The sequence below is a fragment of the Odontesthes bonariensis genome, chromosome 5, assembly GCF_027942865.1.
Source record: "Odontesthes bonariensis isolate fOdoBon6 chromosome 5, fOdoBon6.hap1, whole genome shotgun sequence".
Taxonomy (NCBI): domain Eukaryota; kingdom Metazoa; phylum Chordata; class Actinopteri; order Atheriniformes; family Atherinopsidae; genus Odontesthes; species Odontesthes bonariensis.
The window spans coordinates 9,548,528-9,567,880 of record NC_134510.1 but is presented as its reverse complement, the minus strand read 5'-3'; the positions used below and the strand labels follow the sequence as shown (position 1 = coordinate 9,567,880).

Genomic DNA, 19,353 nt, shown 5'->3' with positions numbered 1-19,353 from the left:
TTTGGGGTTCAGATCTGTGCATAATGTCTTGTGATTGCATGGCATTATGGTGGTTTGGAAAGCCGAGTTGAGGTCCAGCCACCTATCATCTTGCCATAGACAGTGTGGATCTCTGTGTCTCTCTGAGCTCATCAGAGATGGGGCGTTGATTGCTTTTTGATACCCCTCCAATGTGGATGAGGTCCTGCATACATCAACTAATTAGAATGTACTTAGAACATTTGTGTGTGACAGACCCCACACTTCTCATCAGATCCTCAGCCCAAGTGCTCAAACCACACTCACCAAAGGCTTTATCAAATTCAAAAGAAAAGCCATGCAGTGCGGGGCTGGGGCTTGGATACGTGGGTGGGTGCTGTGCGTCAGGGAAAAATAAAACGCTGAAACTGAAAAGAGATAAACGATAGGAGTTAGTTCACATGTAAGGAAAATATGACTGTCGAGTGAGGAAGAAAAAAGAAGGGAACCGCTGTTCTTCGCCACACTCAGGAAAGTTTAAGTCACTGGCGTCGGTGGAGTTAACTTCTTCCCACCGTATTTAATGATGGTTGCTTTGCTAGAAGCCCTAAATAGATGGCACAGCAGCGGGGAGGGAAGTTGAAGCAACTAATTAGGCTGCACAAATGAGTGAGTGCTATCATCTTGTGCACCTTGATGATATTACAGTTGTGGAGCACCAGAAAAGGGCCAGGAGGAAGTTTTGCTATTGCCTCACAGACACTGTGGGGCATTTCAGCGGGACTGTATAAGTCAGATGCCACACTACCTAGTTTCCCTCTCTCTGCCTCACTCTCACACACACAGGCTCACCGAATGTCCTACCTCATGCTATGATCTGTAGAAGGTATTGGGGCGTCGCTATATATTTTATAAAGGCATTCTATTACACCCCCATGGCTTGTGGGGAGCAGCACACTGTGGTCTGGTCCCCAGGCAACTGAGAATAATTTGTAGGACATGGCACCGGAACAGAAATCTCGCTGCTGTTTCTTCAGGTAATCTTGACTTGGATCTTAATTCCAATAAAGAGTTATTTTTTTCACAGCATAAGCCAAGCAAGAACACTCCACTCTGTGTTTCAGCTGTTATGCTTTATTCAATATAATTTCAGATAAGAGGTGTAATCCTTTTGGGGGGCGAAGTGATGTATATTGACCAGCTCAATGATAGGGATACAGTGCATGACTCAGATCTGAAGGTAAATAACGATTTGTGCCATCGGCTCAGTCAAATAGTGAGGAATATTGAATACTGTCCTTATTGTTGTCAGCTCCCAGCTTTGTCAGAGTCTGTATATTAAGATATGTCACACAGGAGTGTTACAGGTAGCTGTTATTTTGCACTGATTAGAGAGACTAAATGCTTTCATAAATATATGTATTAGGGAATAAATTATTCATTCATATCAGCTAAAGCAAGCTGATAAATGGCCTGATGTCCAGGTTTGTTTGATGATGTGGTCTGTTGATGTTATGGCAAAGATAAAAGTGGTATTCATATCCTTTACTTGACAGATTAAGAGCTGAAACCCCATTGAAATGGAAACAGGTATACTGATATGCTGTATTAGATCTAATGGTTTAAAACTCTTATGGGTTAAAACTCTCTCGATGAAGCCTCAATAACCTTAAACTAGCACGATTTAGTGAGCAACAATTAAAGGGCAAAGAAAAGTCATTCTAAAATTTTGCAACACGTACAAAATAAACAAATGCGGAAATCTCTCACGTAAAATATGTATGATTCCAGCTCTGCTCATAGAGAATTTCGTTTTCTTGTGCTCATAAAAAGAGGACAAATGAAAAATTAGGTTTGAGTTAAATATACGTTAATTTAACAAGGATGATACTGGATTAGTGGTAAAGTCCTGCACACACAAAGGAAAAACTACACAAATAGAACATATTGATAAGTCGCTATGCAAAAGAATATTTCTAAGTATTATGTTGTATACTGGTATTCTAATAGAACGAGAGGCGGTCCTATATAAGCCTCCATCAGACCTGCCAATCTGGATCACTTGGTTGCATTGGCATAGCAAATTGTTCTAGAAACAAAATGCATCATATTTATTAATCTTAACTTATTTTTGGCAAAGAAAGACTTTGTTTACAATATCTAAAATGTGCGATCCTTGTTATGGTCCAAATGTGCGAATAGATGAATTGCTAAATGTCAAAAATCGCTCAAACTGTTGTAACAATAACCATTAGTTTTGGCTGCTAAAGACCAGCATCATCAGAAAGCGGCTGTCCATTCCACTTTTTAGACAGGAGTGTTACAGACAGTGGTAGAGTTCAAGCAGTGAGCTAGGTCACTCGGGTCAATACCACACTGCTGCAGTCTCACCTTTCAGAGTGACTGGGTTTCTTCCATCAGTAGAGAGCAGTCCTCTTTGCTCTCACATGGTTCATTTCATCAGGGTTTCTTTTATCTTGACTGGCCAGGCCCATAACCCCCTGAGCACTGATAGTCCAATAAGACTGCAAGAGAGCATCACCAGGGCATTGTGGAGACTGAAACAGAAGTGAGCTGGGATAAGTTTGCTCCCCCACTGAATTTTATGTGTTTGTGCAGTGATTCACCGACCTGCGTGTGTTTATTGAACTGTTTGCTTAAAAAAAGTTTAGTTTGAATACTTCAAACTAAAGTTTAGGGAAATGGAACATGAACGGTGACAGATTTAGTATGAAATGTGTGTCATGAATCAAATTAAAGTTGATGTTTCAAAGCCTCGTTTAAAAAAAAAAAAATTGAAATATTCCAAAGCTTCAGTCGAGCTGACGCATCTGATTCTAAAACAAAGAAAGAAGGGACTGGCCACTATGCACAGAACTGTTCAATTTCATGAGCCTGCAGAGAGTGCATGTTTACTTTTCTTTGCATAGTAGAAGAGAAATGAATAATCTGGGTTCCCTGTAAAGACAAACTTGAAAGGAATCACCAACAGTTCTTTAGGCTCTTTCTCTTGCGATGTGCTTCTTTACCGCCTAGGTAGTCTGTGCCATCTGAGTGCTGTTTGAAGTCCACAATATTTGCTTTTCAGCAATTCTTGCCTACTGTGTCTCTCTGTTGCTTTTGAAAGTGTGACCAGTGTGCAGTCTCTATCAGTTCACTTCTTGGAAGAAATGGCTCAAATTGGGTGATTGGTTCATTCGTGAGTTGACGACAAGGCCCTTGCATATGAAGGGATTGCTCCTCATTGTTGTTGCGGGGTGAATGTTATGGACAGCTTCTGGTGGGCAGTGGGGATGCTGGAGGGTGCGAGAAGCCAGACTGGGCCATTAAAGGAGTGGCAGATAGCCTCAGTTCAGACCTGCTGGGGTGTGATCTCACCAAAGAACTAAGGATTGGCCAATCTTAGTAAAAGAAAAAAATAAGTGACAGAGGGTGAGGAAGACAGTGGCTCAGGGGAAAGGTGTGACTAGAGCCAGAAAAATAAATGCAGTTCATTAAACTAGATACCAGTTAGTGTCATTTTTCTCCCTTTTGTTTCATTAACAGGTGTGAATAAGTGTTTGATGTCAGTGCTTAAGAGCAAAAAATTATTATTTTTACGAAATTAGGTTAAACCTCTCAAAGTTTTTAATATTGTCAAAGACCTTTGCTATTATACAAATATTTATTAAAATGTTGTTCTTAAATGGCCAAAATATTTAGTCTTGGTCAATGGGAAGGCTAAGCATTTGACTAAGCATCCATTGCCAGCTTTGGATATCTCCCTTTTTCCTTGTAATGCAAGAGGTGAAGTTCAACCTATTTCCGAATAGTGTACAGCATGCTTTCCTGCTTGTGTGAGTACATCTTTGTGGATTTGCAGCATAAAATGTTGTTTCTTATGGCATTATCCAGTGAGTGTGTGTGCAAAAGCTGCTCCGTTTCCCTGGTGGAGGTGTGTGTGGGTGGGTTAGAGGGGAGGCTGCAAGGCTGCTGAGACCCCGCCGTTATCAGCACCAGATGCAGGTTGACTTCAGACTTTCAATGGAAGGTAAAGAGAGAGGGGAGGGAAATTAATGAGAGCCATAAAACCTGCAGGATAAATAATTAGCCAACTGGTTCTGAGATCCGTCCCTTCATTTGCAGCTGCAAATAAATTCTTCTTGTAAAGTTTCTTTGTCAAAACTCCAGGTTGATGCCGTTAGCTGCAGCCAAACGCATGTTTGAATCTTTTTTTTAAAGATTGAATTGTCATTTTTTTGCTTTGTCTTTCCTATTCTTTTTTTCTGTTTTGTTTTGTGTACACGAGTGACGGGCTTGCTGTCCTGCCACTGATAAGTGGAGGAACTTGTGCTTTCTCCAAACCTGTTTCGCATTGGTGGACTAAAAAAATACTTTTCACCTGTCATAATGAAAACAGCTCTTGTTTTTGTGCGGATTTTCTTTTAGCGTAATCAGAGGAGCCGTAATGTTGCTTGTTTATTCATGAATGATGTTCCCCTATTGAGCCTCTGGAAAGTGTCTTCCCTCTCCTGTAAAACTCTTTTTCCATACATAGATACAGAACCGAGGGTGTCATAACTTGCATGTATGTCCGACAAGTGATGTCATTTCACTGAGCTGATCGCTACTTTGCGGTGTCCCTATCAGGATCAAAGCTCATTTTTGCTGCATTAGAGGACACTTTGTGTCAATGTGCTGTGTGCTGATCTGGAGTGTTTACATGCAGTTCATTCCCCGAGGATTTTGTGTTATTGTTGTCACACTGTATGGAGCACAGCCTCATGCATTGTTCTAATACACCACCGGTAGATTCGAAAAAAGCTGAGCAATCACCGAAAGACTTACATTATCCTGCAGTCTTTGATCGCTATTCATACGTCTGCGCTAAGTAATCTTCTCCTCTAATCTCATTCACAGATATAAATAAACAAGTAATGCTCTAAATGACAGAGAGCACACGAGTGAACATCCAGAGGATTATGGTAATTTGTAGATAAATAAGTGTTTAAAAATGTGAACACTAAGAGAGTTACTTATTTTTAAAGAGTGAGTTTTTTACTCCATGAAACCAGAGTAATCAATCAGTAAGCTGTTCCAGCATTCTACATTAGTAATTAATAAAGTGATGATTTTTTTTGGGCATATTCATATTCATAACCTATAGCTGCCTGAATGTCAAATTCCCCTGGGACTTCTTTAGATGATGTTGCTACTTATGTAAGTACTGATAGATAGCTTCTACTGTAAATAAGAATCACAAAACACTGAACACTATACAGATCAACGCATCCATACTGCTGATTGATTTTTAGGACTTTGCCCTTTTTTATAATCTCTTCCAACTTGACATTTGGAAAGTCAGAAATCAATTATGTCTCCTTCCCAAATGAAAGGCAGCAAAAACTAGTATATGGCTTTAAAGTCGGCCTAGCTCGCCTTTGACACGGCACATTACAAAGGGAAAGGAAAATCACACTGCATACCTGATCCATAAAAAAGCCTTTGAAATGGATTGCTGGGTGGGATCCAGTCTGGCACAAGTCATGGCATTGATGGCACAGCCCCTGGGTGTAGGGATGCTTGGCCTGGACAAGATGGTAGCTGGGCCCGTATCAGTGGGCACTGGCCCATCCTCTGGGAGCTCCTAAGCCATGCTGTCTGAAGAAGAACTGATGGGGTTGGCAGCACATATGGGCATGCGTCGGGTTTTATTTCAGTCAAAAACAGCCACGATGTTATCATCACCAGTGCAGTGGCTTCACTGTGGCTGACTGAGATTATATTCAAAATGAAAACTTTGTTCCTTTATAATTTATTGTACCAATGCTGATTTTCAATCATTTATGCATCCCAGGTGCTCAAATCTAATTGCACACCACTATTTCTATCTTCCCTAATGTGTTCAGGTGACAATTTGTTCCAGCTAATTGGAAATTTTGCGTTTGCCCTCCCTGTACAAAACATAGCCCATCATGAATGGCACTGATATGATAAGCACGGGCTGAGCTAGCCGCCACTGATTTCACAAACCAGCAAACTGAAAGTTGACAGCTGCAACAGTTTTCAGAAATAGTTCATAACAATCCACGGGGTCATGAAACGTCCACCTTTGATGAGAAGTTAAAAAGAGAGTGTTCCACTGTTGGCAGAACTTTAGACATGGCTGTAGGCAGGCAGCGGCCGGCGAGGGATTGAGACGTTTTAATAGGGCTCATCCAGAGGTGACGGGAGCACCGAATGCACTAAACTGGAGGTGTGAGCCGGGGTTGCTAGTATATATCTTTTGTCTTTCATTATCTTTATTTCCTTATTATTTTAAATGGCCGGTGTGGATGTGTGTGAGTGTTTTTTTTTTTCTTCACTGGAAGCTTTTTTGATATCCATTTAGATTGGGGCTTCATTAAAAAACCTCAGACAATGGAGTGACTTCTAATTAAGAAGCGCTGCATCTGGCCCCTGGCACCCTATCCCGTTGTTCCATCTATTTTGCTGGGGAGAATTCATTTGTTTCTTAATTAAGAAAAACACCAATAGCGTGAAAAATCTGCTTATGGTACCTGAATCCTAATTAGCTAAATAGTGAGGGGAAGGGGAAATCACATTCCAGTAGCCCTAGAAATGAACTCAAAGCTGATAAAAATGAACTAACTAGCCTTGCATAAATCGAAGCTGGGGAGAAAGTGTACCATCATTATGGCTAAGACAATATGCAAACTATCTTCAAAGAAATCAAATTGCCGGAATGTTTTCATTTGCATGTATTAACCATTAACATAATGAGGAGAAGTGACATTGGACCCGGATTGTGTGTCTGTTCGGATTGATAACTCTGCTGCATCTGCAAATAGTCTCTTCTGCAAAATTATGCTAGCAGTCAAATCAGTGTTGAACTGTGGAGGGAGAGGGATGGAGAGAGGGAGAGAAAGACAGAGACACACACAGAGAGAGGGGGAGAGACACAGTGAGGGAGACTGGAGGCTTTTGCTTTTTTCCGTTTTATCAGGGAGCTCTGTGCAAACCTGCTGCAGTGTTGAATCGGAGCCATCATCCTCTGACAGCTATCCTTAAACAGGAAGGTGCCGCAAGTCATTGTCTCTAAGGCTCTGCAGAACGCTGCTGTGTGTGTGTGTGTGTGTGTGTGTGTGTGTGTGTCTTTATGTGTGTCTTCATGTGTGCCTGTGTGTTTGGGGTAGAAACACACATGGGGATGTGCCCGTGTGGCTGCTTTAGCTGGAGACAGACCTCGAGTGGGCACACTTCACACACACCCCCACACGCATATCGGACACATGCACCCACACGCCTGCACACAGACTCATGCATACATGTGTCAACTCTACTACATGCCCCCGCCCCAACACTTCCAACACATACACACATACATCTGAGTGCTTGCAGGATACCAAAGGCTCACTTATCTGTTCCGTAAAGACTCACCATGGCCCACATTGGCGAGTTGGCGGGCAACCAGCCAAATCCACTGTGTGTTCTCCACTGCAGGCATCATGCAAAACACTGAACTGTCTTCAATATTCTAAATAATTTTTCCAGCCTGCTATTTCCCAGGATCAGCCTCTTAGGTCAAATTATTCAATTAAGTGTCTGTTTATTACTGATACCAAAGCTGGGTGGCGGTTCTACTTATCACCTTTTTTGCAGATTGGTGTTCTCGCAGAATACCACCATAAAGATTGCCTTGGCTGTAATTAAAATGGCACAGGGACAAATTTGGCACAGGGCTAAGACATGGGGAAATGAAGGAGGTTGGGGGAAATTGCAGGGGCCACATTCTGTCAGAAAGTTGAGGCTGTAAAGGAACTACATTATTGGTCGGGTTCCAATGCACGCCACAAAGGGGCAGGTAGGAGGAAAAAAATTGCATTCCTGTTGTGGTGCGTTGTCATCGAGGTGCATTTTTTCTGTAGAAAATGGTCAGGAAACAAAGATATTCTTTGTGAATCTGACTGAAGCAATCGAATAGGAGTCAGTGGTAGTTTGTGAGGCAGAGCGGTTGCTGTTTAGACATCCTAAATGCCACCCGGGCTAGCATCCATCCACAGGCCTTTGTGTTTGATGAGCTATTGGCAAGCTATGGGGACACGTGTTCCCGTGCCTCGTGGCAAACATACCTTTCAGCCTCTTTGACTCCACAAGCCTGTGTGTGACTTCTCAGGGAAAAAATATGAAAGAAATCAAAGCGCCAATAAGCTGAGGGTGTTAAGCCAGAGAAGGAGAAAAATAGAAAAAAAGAAAAGAAAGACCTGAGCGACTTTGGATTTTGACAGAATCTTCATATGCTCTCTGACAAAAATTTGCATTGTTATCACAGATAACTGGTGATGTTTTTACTTGGTTGTACATTTTTGTGAAATATGTAAAATGTAAACCGAGCCTCTAACGATTCCCTTAATGACGCGGATCTTGCTTCTCTCCCCCGGATCGCGTCTTAGCGGGCTTCTCAGTGCGGGATGTCTGATATCTGAATATTAAAAGGGAGTTTCAAGCTCATCTGCAAATGTGATTTGCACATATCACACTTCTGCAGTCGTCAAGCTGCTTCATCGCCAAGCTTCTGAGCAAAGAAGGCAGGGGAGGGGAGGGAGAAAAAAGAAAAAGAAAGATGCACATATGGGTTGCTATTGATGTATTCCATTTCTGACCTAATTTAAATCCCTGCCAACAAGCTCATATGCATACTGTACATTTGCTAAATTACAGAGTGCAAACGTTGCCTTCTAACAGAGACAGGTGTAAACATCAATGTTGTCATAATGCACCACCAGTAGATATGATAATCGCCCCATGTTGCAATAGAGCACAAAATAATTTGGACATCATTTTGATGCCTGAGGGGCCCAGGGGAATGCCCTCCAGAACGAAGGTGGCCCATTGACATGCTATACACGCCAAGATATAATTATGGCTGCCTGTCTTTGTTCCTCCCAAGCTTCCTCTCAGAGAACTAGTAATTTGCTTGTGATATTTTGGTATTCTTTACGAATGAGTTATTCTCTGTGGACTTGAGTATTACATGGGTGTAAATGAAGACGCGAATAGGCTTTTCTACTGCCAAATCCCAAAGTTAAGAAATTGAAAGTGTAATATCATAACAGTAAAGTTGATACTGTTAGGAGAAGGAACTTGTTCGGTGAAACAGAATTTTTTTTGAGATCTTGACACGTGACGACTTGTATTGCTCTCGATTTTGGGCCCATGCTCTCAGTGTCATCTCTGGCTATCTGTGTGAGACTTTGCTGATGATAAAGGGCAGTGCCAGAATATCTTTAGGGTATGCAGTGTGTCGAGCTGCATTTTGTTGTCATGATAATCCCCTCATTTGTAATGTCGGGATCAGCAGGTTACGGCTCTCCACTTGCCTGCCATGTCAAGACTTGGGACTGGCGAGGTGGATTGTCATTTCTGAAGCAATATTTTGACAGTGCCTTCACTTTACTCGTATGCTGCGGCTCAAAGGTCAGAGCTGTGCCACTTCCATTTACTGTGTGTGAACACTCAATCCCTGAGGAGCTCTCTACATCTCCCCTTGCCTCAGTCTCTGACACACACACACACACACACAGGCTTGCACACAGTCGTTCTGTCTGCCTCTCACCATTTAACTCACTTGTTTTAGGAGATAGATGTCAAGGCTAGTCCCACACAGAGCTTTACAGCGGGTCTAAAGCTCCCAGACTGAGGAGCAATTACAACTTATAAACATTGATAATAGAGTAACCACAGACAGCCACCTCTACTGCAGTCACTGCTGCTCACGCTTGCCTCCTATCACACACCCAGCTTGGTATTTTTTGAAAAACATAGTCTGGTGTGATTGTTGCAAAAGCACAATGTCAGTGGTGTAGCTGTCATCCATTTTCCCATGTGTTCAGTGCCACCCCTCGCACACAGAAGCAGGTTATGTCAACCAAATAAGGCACTTGTCAGTAATACAAAAAGACATTGTTGCTGGTCCATTGTTACCTGCTCTGCCAGCTATCATATAGAAAGTGATGGAGTGACGGTGTTTTTGGAGCACCACGGAGCTCCAGCGCCTCAGGGGTATTATGGGTGTAAATCTCCCTCACACAGTTCTGCTCCAGGCCAGGGAGAGCATCATCATTAGCTACAGCAGATGGAGGGGCTTCAGACCTGTTTTCTTCCCTCTGCTGTCAGGGTGTGCTGCTGGAATCTGGTTTGACACAATGGGAGTGGATGGAAGCAACAGCACAGCCCAGACAACGAATGATGAAATCCACATGAAATTGGATGAAAGCTACAGTACATACTTACCCCAGGAAACTGATTCATCATTTATTTGTGAAGTGAAGATAGCGGAGGTTTGGTTAGCTATAGTGTCTGTTCACATGTTTGTGATATTTTATTTTGGTAGCAGAGAAGAATCATGCAAACTGGAGTTTGACCCATGAATGTTTACAGGAGTATCAGTGGTATAGATCAACAGAAAATCAATGCATCTTCTTTGAGAATCAAAACTGGGAAAAAGAAATTTCAAAGTAGAGCATTTGATGTCTTTGCCTGTCTTGTATAATATCATGTTAAGCATATTTTAGGTTTGGACTGTTGGTTTCACAAAACAGACCATGCCTAGGTTTCATGTTGAACTTGTTGGGATGGGCGTTTCTTTTAAAAAAGGTTTTATGGATCAAAAATCAATCAGCTAGTTGACACAATAACCAAAGAAATCAGTGTTCACTGCAGCTATAAAGATTACACATCCAAAGGAATACTAATAGATCTAATCTTTTGCATTCACTTAATGTTACCAAGTCTGTGGTGGCTTTCTTTTTAGTCAAACAGTCTTTGTTTATTAGAAAAATTTATTCAGACAATGAAAGTATGAAATCACACAAAATCGGTAGCTGTTAGGTCATGATCCATCTCCGAGATTAACAGAAAACTTAACATAGCTGTTCATTTGATCAATCAAACTGCAAGAATCCCATTTCTGCCCCATGCAGTGGGACAGTTTAAGTGTGATTCCAAGACAGTCAGAACCATCATTTATCAATGAGGAGTATTTATCTCCAGCAACCACTAAGTGTTCATTGATGCAGCAGTATTTCTCCATATACTGGAGGCCTGCTATCCAGGGTGTGTGCGTGTGTGTGTGTGTGTGTGTGTGTGTGTGTGTGTGTGTGTGTGTGTGTGTGTGTGCATGTGCGTGTGTGTGTGTGCGCACTTGCAGAATCCTAATCGTCCAGCAAGAAGCTTCACATGGCCAGATCAAGAATTAGAGGGGAGGCAGAGTAAGGGAGGCAGGGGGGAGGCTGGAGGAGGGGGAGAAAAAGCCCATCTCAGTCTGTGTTTTAAAGGACAGTGCTTTGAATGTCATTTGACAATTTCCTTTTAATTAGAACTAATTTACAGAAAGATGCCCACCAGCTAATCTTTACAGGATAATTAACTTCTATTTTCTTTACTTTTAATTAAAAAGTGGAAAAGATTTAGCTGATCCATAAAGAATTGTTCTTTTGAAATGTTCATCAGACTTCACACTTCTTTTGGCATTGGTAATATTTAGATCCTATCTGCTGCTCACAGTCTCCACTGAATTATTGCAATGATTTTCTCCTCCTTATCCGTGGTATTAAGAAGTGGAACTATCAATAGTAGAAATAGGAACCAGAGGCAAATTAGAATTGAATTAATGAAGAATTTATTGCTAAAGGAACCCCCCCACTCACCCATCCCTTGTGGTACTGGAATGAAACTGACATCTTAGATATATCCATTTCATAGAAATTCCTTGATGGAGAAATATTGTTTTATCTACATTATTTGATACAGTAATCAGTTTTCTTGTTCAAAAGGCTCCCCTTTAAATTCTTTGCAATTATTCTTGACTAAAAGCTAATTGTTGCTGGAGCAATTTTAGCATTTCCGATACTATGATTTCAGTCCCGACAGGCTTACAGGCCAGTGAATGTGATGAATATTGTGCTTTTTAGGTTAAACTGCAGCATCGTAATAAGCACTTAAGACACAGTTAAGTGCTTGGTGCCTCTGCAGAATGTAAAAACTTCACAAGCCTCATCAGAGCTACTAGAGAAAAGTCTTTTCTTGCCACTGTTAGCACCTTCCAACAGACTTTACTTAGTGGAGATAAAGTGAGCCAATATGAGGTGAGCGTGCTGTAGACAGAGCCTCCACTCATCTGCAAACGAGCCAGTGGCTGAAGATGGATGCCCCCACTTAACCATGATAGCTCCCTGGAGGAGCCTCACTCAATGGCTTCATTAAAAGTGAACGTTGTAGTGAAAAGCTCGCTTATAAACCAGTAATTAAGACCACACATATTTTACCTGCTTTGTTTCAGCTGTCACCTCCAGTGTACAGGCAAATGGTTAACTTATATTTCCTTATAAGTAACAGAATGACACAAATAAATCACTCAGCCAGAAGAGAAGAAGTGTGCAACAGGATGGCGTGCCGTCCATTTTAACAGCATTTTAATCCCGTCATCGCACCCACAAAGCAAATGTCACACAGCAACACATGCATTAACTAAGCCTATATTACTTGGAGGACAAGCTTTGTGACTTTAATGGACTTGACGTCGTACCAGTGTCCACTTGGAAATGTTTGTATCTTTCTGCAAACTCTGGAGAGGCGAGAAAAGTCAGTGGAGTGAAGCAGGACCCAGCTAACTCCACAGAGAGACTGGCTGGCATCTGCTGAAGCCCTCGGGCATGCTCAGAGGTGCCTCCAGCATTTTAATGGCATAGTCAAATGCCAGCATGTTTTCATGCCATTCCAATTCAAATTCATTGGATAAAGAAGTAAGAGCATGTTATTCCCCTTCAACAGTCCAGACAGAAACGCCGGGCGCAACAACACAGAACTTAGCAACTCTGCAAACATGCTGACATCCAAAGTTGGGTCTGATTGGAATAAGACACTCGACTAGAATTATGTTGACAGTATTTTTGAGAAATCTGAGCGGAAAAAACTTGTCTCAATTAGAAACAGTCATTTCCTGCATGTGGAGTTTTACAGGCTGTCAAGATGAATGTATACACATTGATACTTTTCATCCAATGGGAGCGTCTCAGTCATGGCACACAAAGCTGAGTTACAAATGAATGTAAATTCAGTGGGCCAAATGCATGATTTCATCATGTTGCTTTAAAATGTTGTGTCATCTATTGCGCTGCAGCCTCAGGGAAGGGTGTGTGTTGTCTTAACAAGTATGTGAACACATTTATTCAACCCCCTCCCCTGCCTTTTCACTACAGTTTCCAGATGAGCATCGGTGCTGAGTTTTGAAGCAGTTTGTTGACTGTTGATTGTAAGTGCCCGAATTTAGGAAGGCAGCCATTTCTAATCAAGAGAATTACATTGCTTAGCAACCGGAAAATCAAGTTAAACAATACCATTGCTTATTCTTGGTCACAGACTGCAGCTCTGAGAACACATCAGTCTCCAGTCAAGCTGCTCCATGCTCCTCCCAGCACACACACAAACACACATTTACACACAAGCAGCGATTCACAGACAATATAAAAAATGGTAATTTACTTTTGACTTGTGTTACAGCATTAGCTCCACATTTATTTTGATCACAGAATGTACAACTTGGAAAAAGGCTCTTTTTTTGTAGCATTTATGCCGTGTGAAAAAAGATATTTGGAATTAAACATTCCTTTGAGGGTTCTTGTAGCATATTAAGCTATTAAGAGTTGCATAAATGGTATCTATTTCATTACAGTGATCAAGGATTAAATTAGAAGCTTGAGCCCTGTAACATATACACAAAGTCTCCTCCAAGGCTGAGGGAGCCCTCTGCTTCCCAAAGGTCATTAGAGCTGAGGAGAGTGCGGATCCCAGTCACTACTTGCCTCTCAACACTTTCTCTTCCTTCTCTTTCTCTTCTCTCTCAACCTTCCTACAAGAGATGGAAATGTTTTCTCGGTTCTCTCACTTTCAATGTTTGTCTATTGTTTTTCCTCCAGCTCCAGCATATGAATTTGTTTTCTAAAGCTACCTGCCTCAGAGCGTAGAGCTTCCTGCAACACAACACAAAGTTCATATTTCTCCCTTTGCCCCGCCTGCAAAAGTTTTTGTGTCTCCACCCAAAAATGAGGAAAGCCCAGTATCAGTGTTGGCTCAAAGGGTGAGTCACGACAAGTGGAGTTGGCAGGGGTTGAGCTGTGCGGCCCTGTTGGATTTTAGGGCTGCATTATACATTTATGTATAGTCTCAGGTGCTACGTTTTATCCCCAGGCCAGCTTGGACACGTTTTCAATGGACCTTTTGGAATAAAAACTGTATAGGTGGGTGCAAAAATGATTTCCATGCTTATAGAGATCTGCTGCTTTGTTCTGTCAGATTCAATTACCTCACCTCTAATTAGGGTGCTATAGAGGAGGCTGGGTTTGTGATCCACACATCACACAGCCTGCTGATAATGTGAGGTATCGCTATCACAGCCCGGCCACAAGCTCCCCACATTGCGGACGGTTGAAAAAGCATGCCATGAAATTAGCAGTCACTCATACAGTTTTGCACATACACACATATTTCCACATTTCCTTAGAGCTCGTCTTTTTTTAAGTGTGAGCTTTTGAGGTAAGGTTGGCACATCTGTGTTTTTTATTTTATTTTTTTTTTTCGTTTTCTGTTTTAGTCCACTGAGGCACATACTATGGTGCAGAGTATTTTCCTGAAAGATATTCCTTTTCCTACACCTCTGTCTGCACTCCTTTCTTCCCTGCTCCCCTTCTTCTTCCGTGACTCATTAATCCTCTGTCCATCATATGGTCTCAGAGTATCGCCCCATTTTATAGACTCAGTGGGGGCATTACCATATCCCTCTCTGGAGCTCCAGTCCGTATGGCCGATCCCTATCAGACAGAGGCCATGCCATGAACAAAAGAGCCACTGTGATCAAGCCTGCATTCAGCTACCAATGTCTCTATTAGCATTGGCTGCTCCTGCTGCATGACTGTTTGAGCAGGGCTGAGACTTCTCTCTGTTGTCGACAGAGGAAGAGTTTGATGAATGTGGATGATACAACTGAGGGTGGAGGGTGTGGATGACAGGGCTACCGGGGTGCAGGGACCTGGACACTAACACTGATTGAGAGTAAGTTTAGAAAGAGTGCAGTTCCTATAACATCTATCAGTCTTTCTTTGAGGATAATTTGGGTAAAGCAAGCCTCTCTCTAGAGAGCAAAACCGATGAATTAGCACTGGAAAGACTGAACTGCAGAGCTGTCACACTTAAGGTTATAGATAAGTATTGTTGGACAGCAGTTACTAATTATTATGAGGATTATTTTTCATGCCAAACTTATTAATTATTTGGTCGAGTCTTTTCTAAAGGGTCTGGACTGTGTCCCCTCTGAAATGTACCAAAGTCTTCTTGACCCCTCCAGCTTATACCTGTATAGACAACCTGTTCAGTGACGGTTTGTGAGAAATGCTCATCTAAAGCCTTGAGAAGACATGGCAACATATTTAAATTGCATATATTATCTAATCAAATGTCCAAAACCCCAATTCAACTGAAGTGAATATAAAACTGGAAATTGTGACATTTGAGAGGCTGACTGCCATAAACATTTGACCTTTTTCTTTGCATAAATGGTATTGTTTTGATGAGTCACTTGCTAAAATGGAGTTGGTTGGCTAATCAGTACGGCACAAATTTTTTGGCGTTTTCAAAAATATGTATTCTTGGATCCTTGGATCTGTACTTCAAACTTCAAACCCGATTTATGTGTCCGTTATAATGAGCGCCCCACTGGAAACACGCTGTGTTGTGTTCTGCGGCGAAGTCAAATGCAGACGCTCTCTCCGCGGTGTCGTTGGCCATCTGAACTCCAGAGGAGGCTTGATAAGAGGCAGAATCTGCAGACATTCCTCTGGCCCAGTTCGTCAGCAGACCCTATAGAAATGCACCGACAAGCGTGGGTCACACAGTGAATGTGACAGGATTTTAAACAGTACACAACTAAATATAGCAGGAACGCCACTATCAGAAAATGAGTTAGGAGTGTGGTGCTAGTCGTTTAGAAAGTCATTATTCTTATCATTGCTGTCTCTGAAATAATTTCAGGTCTCTCCATGCAATGAATACTGTATAATAAACTAAACATGTGAGAATGTGAACAAACTTTAGTAATCTACGTGGTCCTCAAGAAGTAGCCATCAGGCATCCTTTAATGTCTCTGACTGGCTGGAATATTTCATTTTTCCATATTCAGTAAGGCCCACGGTATCTCTATCAGTTTGAAAATGCTCCATTTAGTTACTATCTGTTAGAGTGGGGAAGTGAGATGCCCTTATTCTGAGTCTATTAAACCTCAATTCTATCTCATCTTATCTACCTAATCTTTGTGTCTTATTGACCATGAAGTTTATCTTAAATCTCCCTTTACCCCTTATTATCACACAACACTGTAGGTCTATTTTCTGTGGTGCAATAGTGCTGCTGTATTTGCTAGCAACAGAGGAAGAATCATTTAGTTGTACACGCGGTTCTCATTCAGCTGTGTAATGGAATGTGTGCAGACGGTGTGTATAGAAATGTATTTCCCCGCTTTCTTTCACACTGTCTTCATTTGCCTTGGCAGGAGCTTTTAACGCCAGTCATACAGTCTCCCCTTGATACTGCGATATTTATCTCTCAGTATCATCTTAAGCGATGGTAGACTCATCGAGTCACTTCACGCCTCACTTCACTCCTCTGCGAATCAGCAGAAGGCATCAGATAAGATCATAAAACTGTATCCTAATTTAAAAGCAGCACTCGGCCTCTGTGGTGTCTATTAGAGATCTGTGTGCTAATTCTTTTCATGTCCTGGGCTCCTGCAGATGTTGCCTTCTACAAAGGAGTAATTTATAAGACTAATGAAAAGAGCAAGCAGTTTGTGGACATCGGGGGGGTCTTTTATGAGGCTCTGTGTGGGAAGAAAGAGAAACAGGAGAAGCACACCAGCCCCACTTTCTGAGCTGAAATTATTGCGTTATTAAAGCTGAGGGGTTCGCTTCTGCTACAAAAGAACAAACAGACTGAAAGGTGTGGAGAGGATATAAGTGTGCTCTGTTTGAGCTCCAGAATGATGCAGAAGAGGCTGCAGCATAGCTCAAGTGTGACAGGCTGAAACAGACACAGCATCACTATGTAACTGACAAGGAAAGCATCGTTTTTTATATGATTATTCGCTTTAGATAAAGTTTTAGAGGGATTTTTTTTGTCTTGAAATTGATGCAGGGTTCCTGCTTATGTCTTGAGCTTTATTTTCCTGGAGAGACTAAGCCTGAACGTAAAGTGTTTCGCCATTTCTTTGCTATGTTAATTTCTGTGGAGATATTGCAGACATGTTTTGGTGAGACAGAGGGGTGTGCGAGATGCACATTATCTTAATAACATTCAAATGCTGGGTGAGATGTTTTTCAGAACTAATACAATTCAGGTAGCTGTACAGTAATTCCATCAGCACCCTTGATTGAAGCAAAAATGGTAATATGCAAATACCAAAAGAGATGTACAGCTACAAGCAAAACTCTGAAATCATTTAGATTTAAAGAAATAATATTGCACAGGGGGGAAAATTAATCACACGGAAAAGTGTCTCCTTTAAGATTGCACTGGTGTATTACCCGGAGGCATGGAATGTAAATGGAAAATCAACATTGTACCCTGTGATAAGGCTAACAAATTAATAAAAGTATTTTTCTTCCCTCCTCCCATGCTGATGTCTGTATGAAAAGTCTGGAAAGGATCTTGCTTTCTTTTTCTTGCCCTCCTTTTCCTCTGTGTGAGGTTTTGTTTTGCAGGTAGCAGGATTAACATCGACTCTCACCCTGGCTGCGTGTCAACTTGTTTTTCAGAAACACACAATCACAGAGGGCTTTTTCTAAAAAATATAATGGAAGGACTTTTTAAAATGTTGTTGTTAGTTGACATGACTTTATCTGTGCCACAGCTGCAAAGATGAACATTAATAGAGAGTGTAGACACTGCTTTGTTCAGAACTGCATCTGAGTTTGTAGCATTGTCTCTCATAGAGACAGAGATCTTTATTTTTTTTTAAGCCTGAAGGATGTGATGAAACTGCTGAACATCTCCCTGTGTATGTATGCCTGTGTCTGTGTATGAATGTGTGTGCATTTCCTCAGGTCCTCTGGAGGATGGCCTGGAGGAGGAAGAGGAAGAATGTATCTCTGAGGAAAACGAGCTCTTGGCCAAAGATGAGTTCTCAGTGGAGGAGAACTTCCCGGCCGAGTTTGAGACTGAGAACATGAGCTGTGAAGACATGGAGTACTTCTGCAACAAAGGTGAGGAAAGTCTGGAAGTTTCCACAAGCACTGTATCACAGTGTTTCCTATTATTACCTATTATGAGACAATATGTTTAGCCAAATTGGTATTAAAAAATGATGAACTCCTGCCAATTACATCTAAAAAAATTCTTCATCATGTTCAAATCAAACCTGGCAGAGCTTCTATCTGTTTGAGAATTTCTCCTGCATCGCTGCCTTAAGTTGAAGCCATCTAGTTTGATATTTGATCCCAGCAATCCACCCAAGAGCAGTGGTTTGATCTGAGAGGAAGATGGCATGGGCAACACTGGCTCTCCCTCTGTGATAGTGCTGTGAAGGTGTGCTGTGGTACACCAATGCACTGGAGAGCGAAGCACTCTCGATTGAGCCAGCGCAGAAGCTCAGAACACTCAGCAGCACCTGCTACTGCTCGGAGGTCCAGCACTATAAAGCGCCTTAGCGTCGCCAAATGCGCTCCAGTCTTCTTTGAACTCCAATTCAATTAGATTGCCTCTTTGTATGTTTGTTTCATTTCAGTCACACCTTGCCATCACAGGAGCTAATTTGTGGTCTGCTTCAGGTTACAGTGTGAAGATGACAGACTTGTCCCACCTCGCTCCCCCCTGACGCTTCCACCCACACCCACCTCTTCCTACCCTCCGGTCGCGTGGCTTTCGCTACCCCAGGTGTCCCCACTCCTACTGGCACACGGATGCCATAAATTTGACTTTTTAATGAAGAACCATTGCTTTGAATGTCTGCCTCCTCTTTCTCCTTTCAAAGGGAAATTTGTTTAGAATTATTTCTTCACACTTCTAAACTGATGTGCCTCGTGGGATTACATTATTCAAGAAAAAAAATTAATCTTTCATGTTCCAGGTAGGCTATGCCCCAGTAATCGTATCAATAACGCTTTCCTTTTGTTCTTCGGTAAAAGTTGAACGGCGCAATTGTTCAGAAATTGCAATTACCAGCAAGTCTCAGTTGTTTTACCCTTTGTCTACTTTGTAATTTATCCTTACTGAAACTTCAAAGTACAATGCATGGTCCTCTAATAACCCAGCAGCTATGAAATAGATGGTTGCTGTACATAATTGTTAAGGCAAAAAGAAAAGTACAACTTC

The 19,353-nt window shown here is 41.8% G+C and overlaps 1 protein-coding gene across 1 annotated transcript in view; it reads left to right on the top strand.

Annotated features, from left to right (window-relative positions):
* zfpm2a (zinc finger protein, FOG family member 2a) overlaps positions 1 to 19,353 on the top strand; it is a 113,706-nt gene that overhangs the window by 12,525 nt on the left and 81,828 nt on the right. The window contains exon 2 of the mRNA XM_075464859.1: positions 18,087 to 18,245. Within this exon, the coding sequence (XP_075320974.1) occupies positions 18,087 to 18,245 (159 nt within the window). The remainder of the gene's footprint in view (positions 1 to 18,086; positions 18,246 to 19,353) is intronic.